General features: G+C 22.8%; 1 protein-coding gene across 1 annotated transcript; it reads left to right on the top strand.

The window, feature by feature from the left end:
• Window positions 1-25,113, top strand: Grd (Glycine receptor). Its single transcript, XM_065506095.1, has 7 exons — window positions 1-295; window positions 5,203-5,270; window positions 5,394-5,614; window positions 9,128-9,210; window positions 17,659-18,096; window positions 24,035-24,721; window positions 24,787-25,113. The coding sequence occupies exons 1-7, from the start codon at window positions 1-3 to the stop codon at window positions 25,017-25,019; spliced, it is 2,025 nt and encodes a 674-aa protein (XP_065362167.1). The 3' UTR covers window positions 25,020-25,113.
• Window positions 25,114-26,786: the final 1,673 nt, after the last annotated feature.

Here is a 26,786-nt window from a genome sequence, read left to right as displayed (position 1 = left end):
ATGATGACCCTGCTTATGGTGACAAGTTATAAACATTTGATGGCTGCCTTACAAAAGCAGCAGCAGCAACGAAAATATTTGAATTTTTATCTAAATAAAATAGTCTGCTGTCTGCGTTTAACATTATTCTGCCTGTATGCCTTGATGTGGTTGGGTCTACTAGACTCCACCACCCGTCTAACAGAGGCAGCTCCTCATATGCGTTTAACACAGCGCAACAATCATGCCAACATCTCTGAACTGCTGGATAATCTATTGCGTGGTTATGACAACAGCATACGACCGGGATTTGGAGGTGAGTGAGATAAATTTGAAATTAAATACCAGCATTAAATGGTGTTTATAGAGTAAATATTGTTAAGGTAAATATATATAAAAGGTGTTGCCTTTAATCAAAATCAAGGCAAATCAATTTAGTTTAATATTTATTTGTACAAGTGTAAAAAGTCTTAAGAAAATTACAAAAAAACTTTAAGTGGTTTTGAGTGTAAAATGTCTTCAAATCAGAGTTTATTTACAAAACAAGGCGTATGAGTAATATTTTGTATTCAAGGTTTGTTTGGTAAATATGGCGTATGATTGATATTTTTTAGTAATAAATGAATTAATATTAAGTATACATACGCCTTAGGAATAGACAAGTTACTTTTATTGAATCCTGAATAAAAGATAGTTTAAGAGACAACAAATAACTATATTATATTAAAAGATTAAATGTTGGTTATAAAAAGTTTAAAATTTTTTTTTTCAACTACTATTTTTATTTTCTCCAAAATAGTACCAAAAATCTGAAAATATAACCCAAATTATATTTTTAATAGTTTTAAATATTTAATTTGTACATTTTTTGCCATTTTGAACTTTAAATTTTTTTACTACTTTTTTAATTTGTTTACTACTTTTTCATTTTAGCCAAAAAAAAGTACCAAAATATAAAAATTTGTAAAAAAAATATTTTTCATTATATAAGACCGCACTTTAAGTTTTATTTTCAATTTTTAAAATTTTAAATTTTTAGTTTTTTTTCTACTACTATTTTTATTTTCTCCAAAAAAGTACCAAAAATATCAAAATGTCAAAAAAAAAATACTTTTCATTATTTATAAAAGTATTTTAAGTTTTTTTTTAACTTTTAAAACTTTAAATTTTTATTTTTTTTCTACTACTATTTTTATTTTTTTCAAAAAAGTACCAAAAATGTGAAAATATAACCCAAATTATATTTTTAATTGTTTTAAATATTTAATTTGTAAATTTTTTGATATTTTGAACTTTTAATTTTTTTTAGTACTTTTTTTTTATTTTTGTAAAAAAAGTACCAAAAATATCAAAATGTCCAAAAAAAAATATTTTTCGTTATTTACAAAGGTATTTTAAGTTTTCTTAACTTTTAAAACTTTAAATTTTTAGTATTTTTTTTCTACTACTATTTTTAATTTCTCCAAAAAAGTACCAAGTATTTTTTTTCATTTTAGCAAAAAAGTACCAAAATGTCCCAAAAAAAATATTGTTCTGTATTTAAATAATTACTTTATTTAAAAAAGTACTTTAAGTTTTTTTAAAAATTTTTTTTTTTCTACTACTATTTTTATTTTCTCCTAAAAGGTACTTAAAATATAAATATGAGGCCAGAAAACTCTTTTAAAAATTTAAATAAACATTTTGTGGTTTTTAGCACTTTTAAATTTGTTTATATTCAGTTCTTAAATATCTACTACTATTTTTAACTTGTTAAAAAAGTACCAGAAATATGGAAAAATCGCTAAAAAGTTTATTTAATGTTAAAAACTTTGATTAGCATATTGCAATAGATTTATTTTTGTAGAAAATTTGATTTTTTGTACAATTTTCAAATAGTACTTTTCTACTACTATTTTAAAAAATAGTGCTTTTAGTAAAAATTTTAATGAAATTTAAAATTTGTTTGGTCAACTGTTATAGAAGAGTAAATTTTAACACTTTTTTTTAATTATTCTTTATTATTTACTACTATTTTCAAAAAAGTAGAATTTTTCGAAAATATTTCTAGAAAATTTAACAAATTTTCTCAAATTATCTTAGTAAATTGGAAAATTCTTTGATTAGCATATTGCAATAGCTTTATTTTTGTAGAAAATTTGATTTTTTGTACAATTTTCAAATAGTACTTTTTCTACTACTATTTTAAAAAATAGTACTTTTTGCCAAAATTCTTATGAAATTTAAAAATTGATTGGTCAACTGTTAAAGAAGTGTAATTTTTAACACTTTTTTTTTAAATTATTCTTTATTATTTACTACTATATTCAAAAAAAGTAGTATATTTAGAAAATATTTCTAGAAAATTTAACAAAATTGCTCAAGTATCCAAAAAACTGGAAAATTCTTTGATTAGCATATTGCAATAGCTTTATGTTTGTAGAAAATTTGATTTTTTGTACAATTTTCAAATAGTACTTTTCTACTACTATTTTAAAAAATAGTGCTTTTAGCAAAAATTTTAATGAAATTTAAAAATTGTTTGGTCAACTGTTATAGAAGAGTAATTTTTAACACTTTTTTTAAATTATTCTTATTATTTACTACTATTTTCAAAAAAAGTAGTATTTTTAGAAAATATTTCTAGAAAATTTAACAGATTTTCTCAAATATCTTGGAAAGTTGGAAAATATTTAAGTTTTTCTTAAAAATACTTTTTTTCGATTTACTACCATTTTCAAAAAAGTAGTATTTTTGAAAAAATTTGCTCAAATGTCTAAGAAAACTGGAAAATTATTAAGTTTTGGTTAAAAATATTTTTTTCGATTTACTACTATTTTCAAAAAAGTAGTTTTTTTATTTAAGAATACTGGAAAATACTTAAGTTTTGCTTAAAAATATTTTTTTTCTATTTAATACCATTTTCAAAATAGTAGTATTTTTCAATAAATTGCTCAAATATTTAAGAAAACTGGAAAATGATTAAGTTTTGCTTAAAAATACTTTTTTTTTCTATTTACTACTATTTTCAAAAAAGTAGTATTTTTCAATAATTGGCTGAAATAACTAAGAAAACTGGAAAATGATTAAGTTTTGCTTAAAAATACTTTTTTTTCGATTTACTACTAATTTCAAAAAAGTAGTATTTTTGAAAAAATTGCTCTAATATCTAAGAAAACTGAAAAATACTTAAGTTTGGCTTAAAAATACTTTTTTTCGATTTACTACTAATTTGAAAAAAGTAGTATTTTTGAAAAAAATTGCTCAAATATCTAAGAAAACTGGAAAATAATTAAGTTTTTCTTAAAAATATTTTTTTTTCTATTTACTACTATTTTCAAAAAAGTATTATTTTTCAATAAATGGCTGAAATAACTAAGAAAACTGGAAAATGATTAAGTTTTGCTTAAAAATACTTTTTTTCGATTTACTACTAATTTCAAAAAAGTATTATTTTTGAAAAAATTACTCAAATATCTACGAAAATTGGAAAATGTTTAAGTTTTTTTTAAAAATATTTTTTTTTCGATTTACTACTAATTTCAAAAAAGTAGTATTTTTGAAAAAATTGCTCAAATATCTAAGAAAACTGAAAAATACTTAAGTTTTGCTTAAAAATACTTTTTTTCGATTTACTACTAATTTGAAAAAAGTAGTATTTTTGAAAAAAATTGCTCAAATATCTAAGAAAACTGGAAAATAATTAAGTTTTTCTTAAAAATATTTTTTTTTCTATTTACTACTATTTTCAAAAAAGTAGTATTTTTGAAAAAATTTCTCAAATATCTAAGAAAACTGGAAAATAATTAAGGGTTTCCTAAAAATACTTTTTTTCGATTTACTACTATTTTCAAAAAAGTAGTATTTTTGAAAAAATTTGCTCAAATATTTGAGAGAACTGGAAAATGATTAAGTTTCTTTTAAAAATACTTTTTTTCGATTTACTACTATTTTCAAAAAAGTAGTATTTTTCAAAATTAAATACATACTTGTTCGATGTATTACCATGTGTTTCGATTTTTTTAATTACTCTTTAAATCTGTCATTATTTTTCATAATTTATCAATATTTTTTTCCCATAACTTTATTATAATTTCTTGTTTATTTTGTGTTTTTTTTTCTTTAGCAATTGTTAGAAATCTTTTTTCATAATTCAGCGTCCTCTGTTTTGTGGTACATTCTCTCTTTTTTTTGCAAAATGAACACTTTTTAATGACTTTGTAACAACTACAAGTACAAGTATTAAATTTTGCCTTGAATGAAAAAAAAAAACAACTCATAAGAGTATTTGTGTGTGTGATGTACTCTTTATGAATATGTTAATATAATCTATATCCTGAGCAAACAGACACAAACAAAAAAAAAAAAAAATGAGAAAAAAGCGCTGAACGGAAATGGCATCTAGTTTTATGTGGGCTGCGTTAATAAATTAAATGCATAAGGACTCACTCCCTTATCAACTTGTTTAATGGAAATGTAGGTCTATGACTGTAATCAAGTGTTTAGCAAGATTCATTTATAATTTTTTTTGGGGAGGTGGAGATGTTCTAGTGCGCTGAAATAACTAAATGTAATGAATAAAAAGCTGATGGAGATGATAGTAATGCCATCACTTTGTTTTATATTCAATTTATGGAATTGGGATTTTCTTTTCTATGGAGCGGCCAATACAATTACCATAAGTAGATGGTATTATTTAATGGTTAAAGGGATTTTCACCAAAGCTTTTCTTCATGAATTTAAATAAACACAGACAGTTTGAATTCTAAATATAAACAATTAGGAAGTTAACTAGTTTATTATATAAAACTTATAAAATAATCTTAATAATTTAGTTATTTATAACAAAATAACAAATATTTACATCATAATACTTGATAGTATTTAATTTATATAACTCATATGTCACCCTGAACTTTGATGTTATTAAAATTAATCATACGTAACGAACAACTTGCATGAATTTAAATTAATCATACGTCTTCGTTAGCATTGATTGAAAATACATATTGTAAAGCCTAAAAATATGCTATAAATAATAAATATGAATAGAATTCTAGTTAGTAATAAATCTAAGTATAATTTTAATGAGATACCTGATAAAACATAAAGAAAGTATTAAATTTAAAACAAATTTATGCAATTTACTTTAAACATATCTTAACATAGACTGTGATTTATTGATTTTTAGGAAATCACATAAAGAAATTTTTAATTAATCATGAAATTTTCTTGTAATTTTAGGGCCACCTGCTACTGTGGAGGTGGATATAATGGTGCGCAGTATGGGACCCATTTCGGAAGTTGATATGGTAATTTATTCTCCCTACCTACTTCATAATAATTATAAACAAATCTATAAGCTGTGATTCTAAAGAATTATTTAACAATTATCTAGTGATTTTTTCCCCTTTTTTTTCTTTCACTTTTTATAGACTTATTCCATGGATTGTTATTTTCGTCAATCATGGGTGGATAAACGTTTGGCATTCAAGGGTGCCCAAGATACATTGGCATTAAGTGTTTCAATGTTGGCTCGTATCTGGAAACCCGATACATATTTCTACAATGGCAAACAAAGTTATTTGCATACAATAACGACACCAAATAAATTCGTACGTATCTATCAGAATGGCAGGGTGCTGTATTCAAGTAGGTAAGCAATACCAAGAAGAAAAAAAACCTATAAATGTTTAAGTACTTTACAACAATTGGTAGTAAAGGAAATTGCAAAAAAATACTTAAGGGCTGGTGATATTGAAAAATTAAATAAGAAATTGAAAAAATTTATTTAAAAAATATATAGTTTTTAAAGAAAATTACTAAAAAAAATTTGATTTTAAAGAAAATTTAGCAAAATTTCTCATTCTAACTTAATTTTAGCAAAAAGTACTTTTTTTTAAAAAAGTACCAAAATAGTACTTTTTGGAAAAAGTAGTCAATTTCATAATAAAACATTAGTGTAATAAATAAAATGTATAAAAACGAAGAAATTGAGTACAAATTTGCAAAAATTTCTTATTTTATCTTAATTTTACCAAAAAGTACTTTTAAAAAAAAAGTACCAAAATAGTACTTTATGATAATACTTTATTATAACTATGAAATTAAGTAAATTTTTCTATTTTAACTTAATTTTACCAAAAAGTACTTTTTTAAAAAAGTACCAAAATAGTACTTTTTGTTAAAAGTAGCTTAATTTCATAATAAAATGTATAAAATCTAAGAAATTTAGTAAAAATTTGAAACTATTTCTTGTTTTAAATTAATTTTAACAAAAAGTACTTTTTTAATAAAAGTACCAAATTGGTACTTTTAAGAAAAAGTAGCTTAATTTCAAAAAATTTCACTGTTAATTAAAAAAAACTTATAAAATTTATGAAAATTCTGGCAAAACTTAAATATTTTATAAAAACGTATTATTAGAAAAGTACCAAAATAGTACTTTTTATGAAAACTAGCTTAATTTCATAACAAAACTTTTGTAGAATAAATAAAATCTAATTTTACCAAAAAGTACTTTTTTAAAAAAGTACCAAAATAGTACTTTTTGGTAATAACTATGAAATTAAGTAAAATTTCTTATTTTAATTTATTTTTGACAAAAAGTACTTTTTGAAAAAAAGTACCAAAATAGTACTTTTTGTTAAAAGTAGCTTAATTTCATAACAAAACTTTAGTATAATAAATAAAATCTATAAAAACTAAGAAATTTAGTAAAAATTTTACAAATATTTCTTAATTTAACTTAATTTTACCAAAAAGTACTTTTTTAAAAAAGTACCAAAATAGTACTTTTTGATAATACTTTATAATAACTATGAGATTAAGTAAAATTTCTTATTTTGACTTATTTTTGACAAAAAGTACTTTTTGAAAAAAAGTACCAAAATAGTACTTCTTGTTAAAAGTAGCTTAATTTCATAACAAGACTTTAGTATAATAAATAAAATCTATAAAAACTAAGAAATTTAATAAAAATTTTACAAATATTTCTTAATTTAACTTAATTTTACCAAAAACTACTATTTTTAAAAAAGTACCAAAATAGTACTTTTTGATAATACTTTATAATAACTATGAAATTAAGTAAAATTTCTTATTTTAAATTATTTTTGACAAAAAGTACTTTTTGAAAAAAAGTACCAAAATAGTACTTTTCATAATAAAACTTTTGTATTATAAATAAAATGTATAAAAACTAAGAAATTTAGTAAAAATTTGCAAAAATTTTTTAATTTAACTCAATTTTATCAAAAAGTACTATTTTAAAAAAAGTACCAAAATAGTACTTTTTAATAAAACTTTATAATAACTAAGAAATTAAGTAAAATTTCTTATTTTAACTTATTTTACCAAAAAGTACTTTTTTAAAAAAAGTACCAAAATAGTACTTTTCATAATAAAACTTTTGTATTATAAATAAAATGTATAAAAACTAAGAAATTTAGTAAAAATTTGCAAAAATTTTTTAATTTAACTCTATTTTATCAAAAAGTACTTTTTAATAAAATAGTATTTTTTGGAAAAGTACATTAATTTCAAAAAATTTCATTGTTAATTAGAAAAAAAAAAAATTCTGAAAATAACAAAACATTTTACGAAAAAGTACTATTTAGAAAGTTACCAAAATAGTACTTTTTGTAATTTTATTATATTATATAAAAAGCAAGAAAATTCATGAAAATTTTAACTTTTTACCAAAAAGTACTTTTTGGGAAAAGTAGCTTAATTTCGTAAAATTTCACTGTTTATTAAAAAAAATGCAAAAATTTATGAAAATTCTGAAAATAAAAGTACTATTTAGAAAAGTACCAAAATAGTACTTTTTGGAATAGGTCCCCTATTTTATTTATTTTTCATTACTAATTAGAAAAAGTAACGAAATTTATGAAAATTTTAATTTTTAACAAAAAGTACTTTTTTCAAAAAAGTACCAAAATAGTACTTTTTGGAAAAAGTAGCTTAATTTCGTAAAATTTCACAGTTAATTAGAAAAAATAATAAAATTCTGAAAATAAAACATTTTACTAAAAGGTACTATTTACAAAGTTACCAAAATAGTACTTTTTTGAAAAAGTATCACTATTTTATTTTATTTTTTTCATTACTAATTAGAAAAAACAACAAAATTTATGAAAATTGTAACTTTTTACAAAAAGTACTTTTTTAAAAATAAGTACCAAAATAGTACGTTTTTGGAAAAAGAGCCTAATTTCATAAAATTTCACTGTTAAATAGAAAAAATAATAAAATTTATGAAAATTCTGAAAATAAAAGTACTATTTAAAAAAGTACCAAAATAGTACTTTTGGGAATAAGTACCATATTTTATTTTATTTTCGTTACTAATTAAGAAAAGTAACAAAATTTACGAAAAATTTAACTTTTTACCAAAAAGTACTTTTTTAAAAAAAATACCAAAATAGTACTTTTTAGAAAAAGTACATTAATTTCATAAAATTTCAATGTTAATTAGAAAAAAGAATAAAATTCTGAAAATAACAAAACATTTCACTAAAAGGTACTATTTAGAAAGTTACCAAAATAGTACTTTTTTGAAACTATTTTATTATTTTTTTTCATTACTAATTAGAAAAAACAACAAAATTTATGAAAATTGTAACTTTTTACAAAAAGTACTTTTTTAAAAATAAGTACCAAAATAGTACGTTTTTGGAAAAAGTAGCGTAATTTCATAGAATTTCACTGTTTATTAGAAAAAATAATAAAATTTATGAAAATTCTGGAAATAAAAGTACTATTTAAAAAAGTACCAAAATAGTACTTTTTGGAATAGGTACCCTATTTTATTTATTTTTTCATTACTAATTAAGAAAAGTAACGAAATTTATGAAAATTTTAACTTTTTACCAAAAAGTACTATTTTTAAAAAAAATTACCAAAATAGTACTTTTTGAAAAAAGTACATTAATTTCATAAAATTTCACTGTTTATTAAAAAAAACCTTTTTCAAAAAGCTACTATTTAGAAAATTACCAAAATAGTACTTTTTATGAAAATTTTAACATTTTATTATAAAGTACGTTTTTAAAAAAAGTACTTTTTAGAAGAAAAAGTACCTGAATTTCATAAAATTTCATTTTATTATTTATATCTTTGCAGAAAATTTATTATTTTTTGAATTTATTCAAATTTTTTATTACAGACTCACCATTAAAGCTGGCTGTCCCATGAATTTGGAAGATTTTCCCATGGACATACAAAAATGTCCTTTAAAATTTGGCTCTTGTAAGTCTTTTATTTGATTTTTTTCAAAGCAATAAATTTAAAACAATTTATTTCATCTTTTAAAGTAAAACACTTTTCTTATCATGTCTTTTTTTATACTCATAAATGTAAGCAATTTATTTGATCATTTATACCTACATTTTATCGTTATATTTTTGCCATAATATTTCAAAAAATAAATACATTTCCTGTTGCAAATGTTAAACATGTGTGGAGACACCAAATACACACAAACATAAGTGAGTGAGATGTGCTCAAGTAATATTTGATTTTTAACAATCAAGACATCAAATCATTAAAAAGACTGCACACCAAACCAAACATTAATACATATAGCCTTCAATTCAGCCACCCACTTTACACTCTTCATAAGTCATCTCTCTCATGCTCTGCTCCCTCAATCATTGTTAACGGAAATTGCCAATAATACACGCAATAAAGCAACAATGAATGGCTTGTACAGTTCTAGACATTTTTATACTTTTTGAGCAAGTGCCGTTTTTCTCTTTTCCTTTTTTTTTGTCGTTGTTGTTTTGTTTATCGTTGTTGTAGTCAACATGTATATAAAAATATGACAATAAATGTTAAATGTTTAAAATGAAGAGTGAAGAACATACATATGTATGTATGTATGTAACTGTATGTGTTTGATTTTTGTAAAATATTTATGTCAATATGAGTCAATAACATTTATGATGTACAAATCGGTTTTTTAATATTTTTTTTTATTTTTTGTGTTGTTAAATGACAAGCCATAAGAGAATTGGTAGTGAACAAATATTGTGCTGTATACATTTTTAAATGAAACTCATTAAGGTAAAAGACAAAAGGGGGAGGAAATAGGGGGTAATAAAATAGGCGCCTGAAGAAATATAGAGAAATTGGGGAATTAGGAAGCGGGTTTCAAAGTACTTTCTATACAAATATGTTTATTTACTAACTAATAAATCTTTGAAAATATTTTTTATATAAATTTACCATCAATTTAAATTTTAAAGTCATTTTACCAAAAAGTACTAAAATGGTACTTTTTGAAAAAAGTACTTTTTTGCATAAATGTTTTATATTATAAAAATTAAACTTGGAATTTTTTACTTTTTAATGAAATTTTAATCAAATGTAACATTTTTATAAAAAGTACTAAAATAGTATTTTTCCAAAAAAAAATAGTTTTAATATAAAAATTAAAAAAATTTGCAAATACCGCCAATTTAAAGAGTATTTGAAAAAATATTTTTTTTGCTTTAAACTGTAAAATTAATGAAAAATTTGATATTTAAAAATAATATTACAAAAAGGACTATTTGTAAAAAAAAGTACCAAAATAATACTTTTTGAAAAAAAGTATATTTTTTGTAATAAATTAAAAATTTAAAGTGATTAATACTTAAAAGTACTATTTATTAAAAAAAGTATCAAAACGGTACTTTGCAAAAAAGTACCAAAAGTTTATAAATAGTACCAAAAAAATGTTTTTTTTTTTAAATACTGTAAATACAAACATCAGATTTATGAAAAACTCTATAATTAATACTAATTCTTCTAAAAAGTACTATTTAAAAAAAAACTACCAAAATAGTACTTTTCAAAAAGTACTAAAATTTTAAATTCTATTTAAATTTTAAAAAATACTGAAAATATGAAAATAAAATTTATGAAAAATTCTATAATTAATAATAATTCTCCTAAAAAGTACTATTTAAAAAAAAAAAAAAAAACTACCAAAAAAGTACTTTTTCGAAACAAAATCAATTTTTTGTTATCAATTAAAGATTTAAAATCAATGTTACTAAAAAGTACTATTTATCGAAATAGTACCAAAAAAAGTACTTTTTCAAAAAGTACTAAAATTTTTAAAATATTACAAAAAATTATTTTTTATGAAAAATTCTATAATTATCCTAAAAAGTACTATTTAAAAAAAAACTACCAAAATAGTACTTTTTGAAGAAAAGTTGATTTTTTGGTATCCACAAAGATTTAAAATTAATTTTACTAAAAAGTACTATTTACCGAAATAGTACCAAAAAAATACTTTCTAAATAAGTACTAAAATTTTTAAAAATACAATTACCAAAAAATTCTTTTTTTTAAATACTGAAAATATGAAAATAAAATTTATGAAAAATTCTATAATTAATAATAATTCTCTTAAAAAGTACTATTTTAAAAAAAAAACTACCAAAAACGTACTTTTTCGAAACAAAATCAATTTCTTGTTATCAATTAAAGATTTAAAATGAATTTTACTAAAAAGTACTTTTTATCGAAATAGTACCAAAAAAAGTACTTTTTCAAAAAGTTCTAAAATTTTAAAAATAGTACAAAAAATTCTTTTTTTAAAATACTGTTAATATGAAAATCAAATTTGTGAAAAATTTAACTGATGAATTCTTTTAAAAAGTACTATTTAAAAAAAAAAAACTACAAAAATAGTACTTTTCAAAAAGTACTAAAATTTTAAATTCTTTTTTGAAAATACTGTAAATACGAAGATCAAATTTATTGAAAAATTAAATGATGAATTTTACTAAAAAGTACTATTTTTAAAAACTACCAAAATAGTACTTTTTAAAAACAAAATGATTTTTTTGGTATCAATTAAAGATTTAAAATCAATTTAACTAAATAGTGCTATTTATCGAAATAAAGTACTTTTTCAAAAAGTACTAAAATTTTAAAAATAGTACAAAAAATTATTTTTTTAAATACTGTTAATATGAAAATCAAATTTGTGAAAAATATAACTGCTAAATTTTTCTAAAAAGTACTATTTTTAAAAAAGAACTACCAAAATAGTTTTTTCGAAACAAAATGAATTTTTTTTTATCAAAAAAAGATTTAATATTAATTTTACTAAAAAGTACTATTTATCGAAATAGTACCAAAAAAGTACTTTTTGAAAAAATTTGCATATTTTATTATCAATTAAAGATTTAAAATCAATTTTACTAAAAAGTACTATTTATCGAAATAGTACCAAAAAATGTACTTTTTCAAAAAGTACTAAAATTTTAAAAATAGTACCAAAAAAAATTTTTGATAATACTTTAATATGATGATCAAATTTATGAAAAAACTACCTATTTAAGTTAATTTTACTAAAAAGTACTATTTTAGAAAAAAGTACCAAATTCAATTTTATTTTTTTTTTTACTTAAATTTAAAATTTAAAGTTAATTTTACTAAAAAATTTAATTATGAAACAATACTCAAACAATATTTCTGCAAAAGGTACCAATATTTTGTAAAATAGTACCAAAATAGTACTTTTTTTGTAGCAAAAAAAAATTTTTTCTTCTAAATTAAACTTTAGTGATTGATATTTCTAATTGAATTAGTACTAAAACGGAGTTTTTCACAAAAGTACCTAAAAGTATGCCGTATTTTTTAAAAACTTTTATATTGACCTTTTGAGGTGTAAATTTTGGCACAAATGCATAAATGCTTTGCAATTATTTGTTTTTGGAATTATTATTTTTTATTTTATTTAATAAAAAGTAGGGCATACTTTTGGGAGTCTCCCTTTAAATACTATCTAAAAAATTTTCTTTAATTTTTTTCTTTTTTTATTAAATTTCAAACTGACCTCTTTCTATTCTTTCAAAATTAAGGACATAACTGTTTTTCAAATTGTTAGTCAGTCAAGTCTAAGCATGTTATTTTTAACATTCTAATTTCTTTTATAGAGCACGTCTCAGTCATTAACAAAATCATTGCCTACTTTAAGGCTCACACAAAAAAAAATATTAATACAATGTCTAACTATATAGACAAAATTATGCAACCAATCATGGCCTATTTTTAGGCATAACTAAATAAATGTATAGAACCAAATACTTAATATTATTTCATAATATAAACACATTATCTATTGTTCTTTTGAAAGCTTGAAGAAAAGAGACAAAAACCAAAACTAAATTTCATAAGATGGCAAATAGCACAGCCAACATAACATTGATAATATATTTGGTTAAAAGAAACAAAAATCTGTAGCTATATAAACCATGAAATCAAGCATGCATGCTTAAATAATTCTAACATGTAAAACTAATATTCATTTTCATTTACATACTTACTCGTGGTATCATCGACAACGACAACCATGAGCAGTGAGTGCAATAGTGGAACACAAGGCAAGGCAAGCTACAGTTTAAGGTTCATATAACTAAACCACCAACATCAACACATTCGTTAACGATTATTTTCATATTTATTATAAGGACAGCAGCAGCAGCATCCAGCAGTAAGGGCAAAACTAGCTACATATAAGGGAGGTTGGTTGGTAGGTGTTTGTAGTAGTTGCACTCGTAGACAAGATTAAGAGCCTGGTTGGGCTTTTGTTATAACAATCATATTTAAGCAGCAGCCAGTTATAACTGTTGAATAACAAATAATTGTTTGGTTTTAAGATGAAAAACTTATATTCCATGAGCATTTTCTATTTTTTTTTTTCGTTTTATTATACATACTTAAGGCTTAAAATAAACTATTAGAGACTTAACCAAGTGACTTTGTAGATGAATCTTAAATTTGTGCAAAAAAAGCGAAATGGGGAACTATAAAATGTATTAAAAAGGTCAATTTAAGGCATTTTGGCTAAAATCACTGCATACTTTAAGGCGTCTTTAATAAATGCTTAAACGTTGCAAACGGTACTTAGAAAACATGCATTAATTTATTATGTAGATAAAAATAAGGCATACTTTTAGGTGTTTACATTACAATTCATGGCTATTGTGAATTTTTTGAAATGTTGACCAAAGTTAAAGCAATATGATGCATTAAAAAAAAACTACTGCATACTTTTGAGGTTTATTAAATTAATTTTAAATGTAAGGAACAGAAAATACATAAAATATGTTTATCCCCAAACAATTTTAGAGCTTTTAAAGCATTTTAAAGAATTCTCTAAAATTTTAAAATTCCCAACAATATTTTTTAAATGCCTAATTAATAAATTTTAACTTTTTGATAGTTTTTTTTATAAATTCGAGGCGAAAAAAAAAATTTCCCCAAAAAAAGAACATTAAAAATTCCCTATAAATTCGTTATCCCAAAAATTTTAAATACCTAATCAATAAATTTAAATTTTTTCGAATTTTTTTTTTTCATAGATTCTGAGAAAAAAATAAAATTCCCCGAATTTTTTGAAATTTTAATGAATTTATCAATTTTTCTGATGTTTTCCCGGTAAAAATTTAAAATTCCCACTTGACTCTGATAAAATTCCCAATAAAAATTAAATTCCCCAAAAAATAAATTAAAATTTCCCAATAAATTTTGGAATTTTTTTTCATAAATTCCCGACAAAAAATAAAAAAAAATCCAATATATTATTTATAGATTTTAGGAAATTTGAAATTTTAATGAAATTTAATTCCGCAAAAATTTAAAATTCCCAATTTTTTTTTTAAAAATTCCTAATTCATATTTTTGACTCCTAAGCACAAAACATTTTGAAAAATTCCTCAAAAAAAAAATTAAAATTCGTAATAAATGTTGTATAGGTTTTAAGGAAATTTTTGTGAATTTGAAATTTTAATCAATTTAATCAAAAATTTAAAATTCTTAAAAATTTTTTTTTTTAAATTCCCAATTTATATTTTTTGACTCTTAGGCAGGATTTTACCAAAAAATCCTTTATTTTCCTCAAGTTTTATAATGTTTCTGTATTTTCAACACAAAAGATTCCCCATAATCCAATTTTTTTATGTTTCCCGGGCTAAAATTTAAAATTATGACGATTTTTTTTTAAAATTCCCAATTAATATTTTTACTCTAAGCAGGATTTTACAAAAAATCCTACATTTTCCTTAAGTTTTATAATGTTTCTGGATTTTTAACACAAAAGATTCCCCATAATTAAGTTTTTTTATGTTTCCCGGTGTAAAATTTAAAATTCTCACGATTTTTTTTAAAATTCCCAATTAATATTTTTTGACTCTTAGGCAGGATTTTACAAAAAATCCTACATTTTCCTTAAGTTTTATAATGTTTCTGGATTTTTAGCACAAAAAATTCCCATATAATTTCAACTTTTTTGTTTTACCCAGCAAAAATTTTAATTTCCCAACATTTTTTTTCAAAAATTCCTCAAAAAAAAATTAAAAATTTTTTATAATTTTTTTATGTTTTTAGGAAATTTGTGTGAATTTGAAATTTTAGTGAATTTAAAATTTTTTCTGATGTTTCCCCGGCTAAAATTTTAAATTCCCAAAAATTTTTTTAAAATCCCTTCTTAATATTTTTTGACTCTTAGTCAGGATTTTACAAAAAATCCTACATTTTCCTTAAGTTTTATAATGTTTTTGTATTTTCAACTCAAAAGATTCCCCATAATAAAATTTTTTATGTTTCCCGGGCAAAAATTTTAAATTCCCAAAAAAAATTTTCAAAAATTTCTCAAAAAAAAATTAAAAATTCTCAATAAATTTTTTATATGTTTTTAGGAAATTTGTGTGAATTTGAAATTTTTTCTGATGTTTCCCCGGCTAAAATTTAAAATTCCCAAAAAAAATTTTAAAATTCCCAATTTGAAAAATCCTGCCTAATAGTCAAAACCTAGGCAGGATTTTTCAAAAAAACCTACATTTTCCTTATGTTTTATTATTTTTCTGTATTTTTAACACAAAAAATTCTCCATAAATTAAATTTTTTTATGTTTCCCCGACAAAAATTTAAAATTCCCCAAAAAAAATTTCCAAAAATTCCTCAAAAAAAAATTAAAAATTCTCAATAAATTTTATATCCTTATGTTTTTAAGAAATTTATGTGAATTTAAAATTTTAATGAATTTAAAATTTTGTCTGATGTTTCCCCGGCTAAAATTTAAAATTCCCAAAATTTTTTTTAAAATCCCCTTTTAATATTTTTTGACTCTTAGGCAGGATTTTACAAAAAATCCTACATTTTCCTTAAGTTTTATAATGTTTCTGGATTTTCAACACAAAAGATTCCGCATAATTAAATTTTTTATGTTTCCCGGGCAAAAATTTTAAATTCCCAAAAAAAGTTTTCAAAAATTCCTCAAAAAAAAAATTAAAAATTCTCAATAAATTTTTTATATGTTTTTAGGGAATTTGTGTGAATTTGAAATTTTAATGAATTTATCAATTTTTCTGATGTTTCCCCGACAAAAATTTAAAATTCCTAAACATTTTTTTAAAATTCCCATTTAATATTTTTTGACTCTTAGGCAGGATTTTACAAAAAATCCCACATTTTCCTTAAGTTTTATAATGTTTTTGTATTTTCAACTCAAAAGATTCCCCATAATTCAATTTTTTATATTTCCCGGGCTAAAATTTAAAATTCTCCCGATTTTTTTTAAAATTCCCAATTAATATTTTTTGACTCTTAGGCAGGATTTTACAAAAAATCCTACATTTTCCTCAAGTTTTATAATGTTTCTGTATTTTCCCCACAAAAAATGCCCATTAATACAATAATTTCAAGATTTTTTTTATGTTTCCCGGTATAAAATTTTAAATTCCCAAAAAAAAATTAAAAAATCCCCAATAAATATTTTTGAGTTTTCTTCGTTTTTTATACAAATCAAACATTTTCCTTAATTTTTATATTATTTTTATGTTTTAGAAACAATTTTAAATTCCCAAATATTTATCAAAAATTAGGAATCTTTTTTTTGGGGGATTTCTAAAAACTATTTTGGGAATTTAAAATTTATTGCCGGGGATGACTAATAAATAGAAAATATTTCTTAATACTTATTATTGTAGCTAAAATTAAAAAAAAACGCGAAATTTTTTATGGGGGATTTTTGAAAAATGTTTGGGAATTCAAAATTATTGCCGGGGAAGCTAATAAAAAGAAAATATTTCTTAATACTAATCATTCTGGTAAAAAATTACCAAAAAAATGGAAATTTGTTGTGGGGGGATCTTTGAAAAATTTTTGGGAATTCAAAATTTTTGCCGGGGAAGTTATAAAATTGAAAGAAAATGTTTATGTTTTGAGTATCAACTAATTTCATGCCTCATTCGTAACTTTTTCCTCAGAAAAGTTTTAAGCATTTTTGTAATTTTGATTTTTATTTATTTTTTTTTAAAAAAAACTAAATAAATATTATTGTGTTTTTAGAGTAAATACAAAAACCTGGTTAATTTGTTTATTTGCGAAATAAAAAATAGCTTACTTTGGGGGGTTTAAGAGAGTTTAACTGTGATATTTATTTAACACTGAAACATCTACTTTTTTTTGTTAACTCCATGAAAATTTGTGGATTTTTTTTTAAAGCAATTTTGTTTTTTATTTCATTTTTTCCAATTTCACAACATCAAGTTTATTGTGTATTTTTTTTTTGGCGAATTTTCCGTTTATTTTTTCTCTTTTGTTTCATTTTGTTTATTATTATTTAACAATATTTCCCTTCTATTGTATTGCTGTTATGTGCTGTAAATGTTTGTATTTTGTGTTGCCTTGCAGTTGGTTATACCACGGCCGATGTTATCTATCGCTGGAATAAAGAACGACCAGCTGTGGCCATAGCTGAGGATATGAAATTGTCACAATTTGATTTGGTCGATTGTCCGGCTGGTAATATAACGGACGTTGTTTACAAAGCAGCCTCACCCAATTACCAAAATGTCATTGATGAAAACAACTACAAGCTCAGAGAACAACAACAGCAACAGCAGCATCACCATCAACAGCAACAATTTTCACTGCAACAGCAACAATACCACCAACATCAGCCGCAGCAGCAGCAACGTCAACAGGATGCCGCTAAAAATAGTAAAATTGTAACAACATTTGCTGGACCAGCAGCTAAAAATCAACATGTTCGCGGTACAGGCATACAATTGGACAAGGCAGCTTTTGACAAACAGGGTCGAGGTATACGCTTGGATATGTCACAGACATGTAAGTAATTGAAGAGTTAAAAAAACCCAAAATCTGTTTTGTACTAATTTACATTAGATTATTTTAGTTAATCCTTAAAGTATGCTTTAAAAAATTACCTAAAAATTTCTTAAATGTTGCCTACTTTCCCTGAAACTGAATATGCCTACGCAAAGCCTTAAAGTGTGCTTTATAATATGTAAAAAATTGCACAAAAAACAGCAAAACAAATAGCTGGCCACATATAACAGGTTAAAAATAAATTCAATTACCAGAATTGCACTTCACAACATATCAAAATATGCAGAACACACAAATTTTCGAAAATTAATCATTTAAGAGATGGAACAAAATTCGATTACAACGAATAATATCAGCATTTAAGTGTTTATTAAACTCTTTAGTGTTATTTTATGTTTCCCCAGCAAAAATTTTGAATTCCCAAAAATTTTTCAAAAATCCCCAAAATAAAAATTTTAATGTTTGAACAAAAAATTAACAGGAAAATAGAAACAGTAATGTGGTTTTTAACTTGATCTAGCTTTTTTATGTTTTTTTATGCTTCCCCAGTAAATATTTTAAATTCCCAAACAAATTTCAAAAATCCCTTATACATTTTTTATACGAAATTTATGGAAATAATGTCTCAATTCATCAAAAATGTTAATGTTTTGTTGTTTTTGTTTTTCCCCCAGCGAAAATTTTGAATTCCCAAAAAAATTTCAAAAATCCCTTATTTATAATTTGAGTTTTTTGACATTTTTTAGTGATAAAAATATAAACAAAGAAGTTTTAATTTAGTTTAACATTATTTTTTTTATATTTTTATGTTTCCCCAGCAAAAATTTTAAATTCCCAAAAAAAATTCAAAAATCCCCCCAAAATATTTTTGGGTGTTACTTTGTTTTTATAGGAAAAAAAAAATAAAATTAATCAAAAGTGGTATTGCTTTATTGTTTTTAGGTTTCCCCGGTAAAAATTTTGAATTCCCAAAAAATTTAAAAAAAATGTTTCCCCAGCAAAAATTTTAAATTCCCAAAATATTTCAAAAAAATCCCTTATACATTTTTTTATAATAAATTTATGAAAATAATGTCTCAACTCATTAAAAATGTTAATGTTTTGTTGTTTTTGCTTTTCCCCAGCTAAAATTTTGAATTCCCAAAAAAAATTAAAAAATCCCTTATTTATAATTTGAGCTTTTTAAAGGTTTTTCAACAGAACTATAAATAAAAATGAAGCAATAAGTTTTAATTTTGTTTAAAATTATTTTCCTAATGTTTTTAAACTTCCCCGGTAAAAATTTTCAAATTCCCAAAATATTTACAAAAATCCCTTATACATTTTTTTGTAATAAATTTATGGAAATAATGACTCAATTCATTAAAAATATGAATATTTAGATGTTTTTGTTCTTCCCCAGTTAAAATTTTGAATTCCCAAAAAAATTTCAAAAATCCCATATTTATAATTTGAGCTTTTTTAATTTTTTTTTGAACAGAATAATAAATAAAAATGTTTTGCAATAAGTTTTAATTTTGTTTAAAATTATTTTCCTAATGTTTTTAAACTTCCCCAGTAAAAATTTTCAAATTCCCAAAATATTTCCAAAAATCCCTTATACATTTTTTTATAATATATTTATGGAAATAATGTCTCAACTCATCAAAAATGTTAATGTTTTTTTGTTTTTGTTTTTCCCCAGCTAAAATTTTGAATTCCCAAAAAAAAATTAAAAAATCCCTTATTTATAATTTGAGATTTTTTAATTTTTTTTTGAACAGAATAATAAATAAATATTTAGACAATAAGTTTTAATTTAGTTTAAAAATAATTTTCTTTATGTTTTTTAACTTCCCCAGCAAAAATTTTAAATTCCCAAAATATTTCAAAAAATCCCTTATACATTTTTTATAATAAATTTTTGAGAATAATAACTCAACTCATCAAAAATGTTAATGTTTTGTTGTTTTTGTTTTTCCCCAGCTAAAATTTTAAATTCCCAAAAAAAATTTCAAAAATCCCTTATTTAAAATTTTAACTTATTACGATTTTTTAAACATTATTATAAGTAAAAATGCAAAAAATAAAAATTTTATTTAAACATTATTTTCTTGCTATTTTTATGTTTCCCCAGCAAAAATTTTAAATTCCCAAAAAAATTTCAAAAATCCCCCCAAAACATTTTTGGGTGTTATTTTGTTTTTATAGGAAAAATTAATAAATAATATAAAAATTAGTTCAAAAGTGGTATTGCTTTATTGTTTTTATGTTTCCCCTATAAAAATTTTGAATTCCCAAAAAATTTAAAAAAAAATCCCCATAATCCCCAATACAGTTTCCTTGCATTTCTTGTGTTTTCCCTAAAGAAATTTTTAATTCCAAAGTGTAGAGTTACAGTTTTTCATATTAAATTTAATAATTTGTTACGAAATAGTTATGTTTTTATACTTCCCCGGCTAAAATTTTAAAATCCCCCGAAAAGTTTCAAAAATCCCCTTTAAAATAACTTAATTTATAAAAACATACAACTTTGAAAGAAAGTACATTATTTTCTTTCTTAAACAAAAGAAAATAAAGAAAAACTTTATTGGGGATTTTTGAAAAGTTTTTGGGAATTTAAAATTTCTAACCGGGGAAGTCCAAAATTTTGTACAATTTTAAAGAAAATATAAATAATTGTTAATTGCGTCTTCTAAATGCTAACAAGGTATCATTTTTTGATTTCCCCGGTAAAAAATTTTAAATTCCCAAAAACTTTTCAAAAATCCCCCAATAATTTTTTTTTTATTTTTTTAAGTTTAAGTATGAAAATAATGAACTTTTCCATGAAAATTTAATATTTTAAAGATTTTTCTACTTCCCCCCAACTACAATTTTGAATTCCCAAAAACTTTTCAAAAATCCCCAATAAATTTTTCTTCATTTTTTTAAGTTTAAGTATGAAAATAATGAACTTTTCCATGAAAATTTAATATTTTAAAGATTTTTCTACTTCCCCCAACTACAATTTTAAATTCCCAAAATTTTTTAAAAAATCCCCACTAAATTTTTCTTTATTTTTTTAAGTTTAAGTATGAAAATAATGAACTTTTCCATGAAAATTTAATATTTTAAAGATTTTTCTACTTCCCCCCAACTACAATTTTGAATTCCCAAAAACTTTTCAAAAATCCCCTCTAAATTTTTCTTCATTTTTTTAAGTTTATGAAAGAAAATAATGTACTTTTCTTTCAAAATTGTATGTTTTATATCATTTTTCTACTTGCCCAGCTACAATTTTCAATTCCTAAACAAAAACGAAAAATCCCCATTTTTGATGAAGGGTTAAAAATTGTTGTGTGGCACGTAATTTTTATTTCATTTACAACTCTTGCTTTTACTTACATATTTAACGGCTCATTGTACAATTTGCGTTAAACTGTTTTTATTTACACATTTTTACATGTCATTTACATACCAATTTAAGGTAATTGTGTAAAACGTAAAAAAAATAAAATCAATTTTTGTTAAATTTTTATTTTCCCCAGTTTTTTTATTTTTTTTGTTGTGGTTCATCTTTTGTTGCCATTTGCATTACAATAATTATGATTTTCATATCAATTAAGGTCATTTAATTTGTACGTCTCGTGTGTTGCATAAAATGACGCTGTCTGTATGAAGAAGAATATGACGATGTTGATATTGGCTTAAGAGTTTTTGCATCCAAGTACATAAGTATTCAAGATGCACAATCTATATATCTGTGCAAAAGTATGAATGTGAGAGGTTGGTTGAGGGTTGGGGTTGGAGACTTTCAACGATGATAAATTGGATTTGTACATTTACTGCTTATTAAAGCTCAAAAATCAATTTTGTTAATTAGACAAATTGAACACATTACGGAAACAACTTGGCACTCAAGTTAAGGTAACAAGCTCTAGAAGGTATAATTTAAAGGATTCTTGAAGAGATATTATTGGAAATTACAAGAATTTTCTTCTAGGTTAATTATTTTTTGATTAAAAATACAATATAAATATATTTTATATTGTTTTTGAGTTTCCCCAGCAAAAATTTTAAATTCCCAAAAAAAATTCAAAAATCCCCAAAATAAAAATTTTACTTTAAAAGCAATTTTCCATAAAAAAATTGTGAAATATAAATTGTATTTTAATTATAAATAGTGCATAGCCGGTTTCTCTGAGTTTCCCTAGCAAAAATTTTAAATTCCTAAAAATATTTCAAAAATCCCCCATAACAAATTTTACTTTAAAGATAATTTTCTATATAAAAAATATGAAAATAAAACTATTTTTTAATTACAAACAGCTTTAAGCTAATTTTTTTGTCGATTTTTAAACAAAAAATTTTCATTCCCAAAATAATGTTTGAAAATCTCCCCTAAATAACTTAACAATTATGAAATAAATCCATTTTTTTTATATTATTTCTGAGTTTAAACAATTTGTTCTTGCACTTTATACTGTTGCGGAGTTTCCCCAGCAAAAATTTTAAATTCCTAAAATATTTCCGAAAATCCCCAAAATAAAAAATTTACTTTAAAGGCAATTTTCTATAAAAAAAATATGAAAAAGAAATTCTATTTTAATTATAAACAGTGCATAATCGGTTTCTCTGAGTTTTCTCTACAAAAATTTTAAATTCCTAAAAAAAATTCAAAAATCCCCAATAAATAATTTTTCTTTTATGGTAATTTTCTGTATAAAAATATGTTTTTGAGATATTTGAACGATATTTTTGCAATATTTGAACAACAATTTTAAATTCCTGAAAAAAGTTTGAAAATCCCCCCTAAATTATTCAACATTTTGCACATTTATTTGGCATTTTATTTTACTTATGAGTTTTAAAACAATTTATTCTTGCACTTTATATTGTTTCGGAGTTTCCCCAGCAAAAATTTTAAATTCCTAAAAAATTGTCAAAAATCCCCAAAATAAAAATTTTACTTTAAATGCAGTTTTTACTAAAAAAAATTTAAAAAAAATTGTATTTTAATTATAAATAGTGCACAGTCGGTTTCTCTGAGTTTTCCCAGCAAAAATTTTAAATTCCCAAAAAATTTAACTTCCCCAGTAAAGTATTTTAAATTCCCCAAATATTTCCAAAAATCCCTTATACATTTTTTATAATAAATTTTTGGAAATAATAACTCAATTCATCAAAAATTTTAATGTTTTTGTTCTTCCCCAGCTAAAATTTTGAATTCCCAAAAAAATTTCAAAAATCCCTTATTTATAATTTGAGCTTTTTTAAAGGTTTTTAAACACAACTATAAATAAAAATGTAAAGAATAAGTTTTAATTTTGTTTAAAATTATTTTCCTAATGTTTTTAAACTTCCCCAGTAAAATATTTAAAATTCCCAAAATATTTCCAAAAATCCCTTATACATTTTTTGTAATAAATTTATGGAAATAATGACTCAATTTACTAAATATGAATATTTAGATGTTTTTGTTCTTCCCCTGATAAAATTTTGAATTCCCAAAAAAATTTCAAAAATCCCTTATTTATAATTTTAGTTTTTTTTTTCATTTTTTTAACAGAATAATAAATAAAAGTGCAAGCAATAAGTTTTAATTTTGTTTAAAATTATTTTCCTAATGTTTTTAAACTTCCCCAGTAAAATATTTAAAATTCCCAAAATATTTCCAAAAATCCCTTATACATTTTTTGTAATAAATTTATGGAAATAATGACTCAATTCATTAAAAAAATGAATATTTAGATGTTTTTGTTCTTCCCCAGTTACAATTTTGAATTCCCAAACAAATTTCAAAAATCCCTTATTTATAATTTGAGCTTTTTTCATTAGTTTTTCAACAGAACTCTATATGTCTCAATTCAGCTATTCAATAATGCTTGTTATTTTTCCTTTCCCCCAGCTTAAATTATGAATTCCCCACAAATTTCCATTTTTTTCTCTCAATTTCTCAAAACCCTTACCATTTCAGCCGAATATTCCACGCTCATGGTGAATTTCCATTTACAGCGTCACATGGGCAATTTTCTCATACAAGTCTATGGACCCTGCTGCTTGCTAGTGGTGCTCTCCTGGGTCTCTTTCTGGCTCAACAGGGAAGCTACCGCTGATCGTGTTTCTCTGGGCATAACCACCGTCCTTACCATGACTTTCTTGGGCCTAGAGGCACGTACCGATCTACCCAAAGTGCCCTATCCCACGGCCTTGGACTTTTTTGTATTCCTCTCATTTGCCTTCATATTTGCCACCATTTTACAATTTGCCGTAGTGCACTATTTCACTAAATACGGCTCGGGAGAGTGTTACTTTATCATAGAGGAAATGGAATCGGATACCGAATCGGAAATGATAGACAGCCAGACGGGTAATAGAAGTGACCTGGATTCTGAGTATGCCACCAGTACAGAGTCGAAAATATATGAGGTCATACCTTTGTCCATGTGTTCCATAAACATACCACAACGTAGAGAATCGGCCAGAAGAAATCGTCGTCGTCGCTCAGAAGATGGTAAATTTAAAGGATGTTGGGGCTTTTGGTACAATTTGCTGGATTGTTTGAATTGGCCTTGTGGTAAGAGCAATAAAACGAGACATAAAGCTCAGTTTGAGGTTTCCGAAGACGAAGATGATGAGGAGCAACATTTGAGATCGAATGAAGGTAAAAGAAAAAAGCTTAAAAGCTTTTGAAATTTCTAAAAAAAAATGAATCTTTTGTAATGACAGGTTCAACCCCCCGTAAATATTCAGCACGCAGACGTATGTCCTATTATCGCCGCGAAGAACTGGAGGCTAGGCGTAAAGGCAAACGTACACCTCAATATAATTCGGTATCAAAAATAGATCGTGCCTCTCGCATTGTCTTTCCCATATTATTTCTGCTCATCAATGTTTTCTATTGGTATGGTTATTTGTCGCGCAGTTCACGCCTCTTGGCCCACAGTAATACGACCACCTGATGTTACCTATTAGCAATTTAGATGTGTTGAATCAAAAGAAATCGTTAAGAGTTTAATAATAAAGCAGAGAAATATATGTTGGGATCAATTGAAAATAAACCAGGTTAAGTTTATGCTGCTATACTGCTCCTTTACTGCTGCTTTAAATATGATTTCTTTAAACTAAATTGCTAATTTTTTTGGAAAATACTACTAACAATCATCACTACTTTAAACTTAAAATGAAAAAGCTCGAAACAAAAGCTTTATAGCTTTTAAACTGTTACTAACAATCACTGATAAGTTGAAAAAGCTGTAACAAATTTTTAATTTAGTTAAAAGCTTTGGCAACTTTTAAATTAAATTTAATTTAAGTTGTATAAAGAAAAGCTCTACAAAAAGCTTTAGTTAAAACTAAAGCTTTTAAATGCAAAACTATGAAATTATGTAAAAAAACTTATTTGAATGAAAACAATTTTGAATTTAAGCTTAATTAAAGAAAGCTTTACAAATAAGCTTTAGTTATATTAAAAGCTTTTTAACCTTAAGTTGAAAAAAATGTAAAAATATCATTAATTTCGGTAAAAGCTTAAATTAAATTTCATTTATGTTGAATAAAGAAAAGCTCTACAAAAAGCTTTAGTTAAAACTAAAGCTTTTAAATGCAAAACTATGAAATTATGTAAAAAAACTTATTTGAATGAAAACAATTTTGAATTTAAGCTTAATTAAAGAAAGCTTTACAAATAAGCTTTTGTTATATTAAAAGCTTTTAAACCTTAAGTTGAAAAAACTGTACAAATATCATTAATTTCGGTAAAAGCTTAAATTAAATTTCATTTATGTTGAATAAAGAAAAGCTCTACAAAAAGCTTTAGTTAAAACTAAAGCTTTTAAATGAAAAACTATGAAATTATGTAAAAAAACTTATTTGAAATAAATTAATTTTAAATTTAAGCTTAATTAAAGAAAGCTTTCAAAATAAGCTTTAGTTATATTAAAAGCTTTTAAACCTTAAGTTAAAAAAAATCATTAATTTCGGTAAAATCTTAAATTAAATTTCATTTATGTTGTATAAATAAAGCTCTACAAAAAGCTTTAGTTAAAATTTAAGCTTTTGTCAAAAAACTTTATAAAATTATGTAAAAAACTTATTTGAAATAAATTAGTTTTGAATTTAAGCTTAATTAAAGAAAGCTTTACAAATAAGCTTTAGTTATATTAAAAGCTTTTAAACCTTAAGTTGAAAAAACTGTAAAAATATCATTAATTTCGGTAAAAGCTTTGGCAAATTTTAAATTAAATTTCATTTAAGTTAAATAAAAAAAAAGCCCTACAAAAAGCTTTAGTTAAAATTTAAGCTTTTGAGAAAAAATTTTATTAAATTATGTAAAAAACTTATTTGAAATAAAACAATTTTGAATTTAAGCCTAATTAAAGAAAGCTTTACAAAAAAAGCTTTAGTTATACTAAAAGCTTTGACGCAGAATTTTTTTATTTTGCTCTAGAAATATTTCATAGTTAAGTTAAAAAGCTGCAAAAAAACTCCATTATATGATTTATAAATAAATTATATATGATAATTTATAAATAAATTAAAATTTAAACAAAACTATGTTAAAATTAAGTTAATTGGTTAATTAAAACTCTATCAAAAGCTTAATTATATGAAAAGCTTTCAAAAAATTCAGATAAATTAATAAATAAATATAATTTTATACAAAACTATATGCAAATTTAGTTGATTTAAAAAAGCTTTTAAATGAAAAAACGTTTAAACTTATTAAT

This window comes from Calliphora vicina, chromosome 3 (assembly GCF_958450345.1).
Source record: "Calliphora vicina chromosome 3, idCalVici1.1, whole genome shotgun sequence".
Lineage (NCBI taxonomy): Eukaryota > Metazoa > Arthropoda > Insecta > Diptera > Calliphoridae > Calliphora > Calliphora vicina.
The sequence above is the reverse complement of the archived record's forward strand: the minus strand, read 5'-3'. Positions and strand labels throughout refer to the sequence as shown.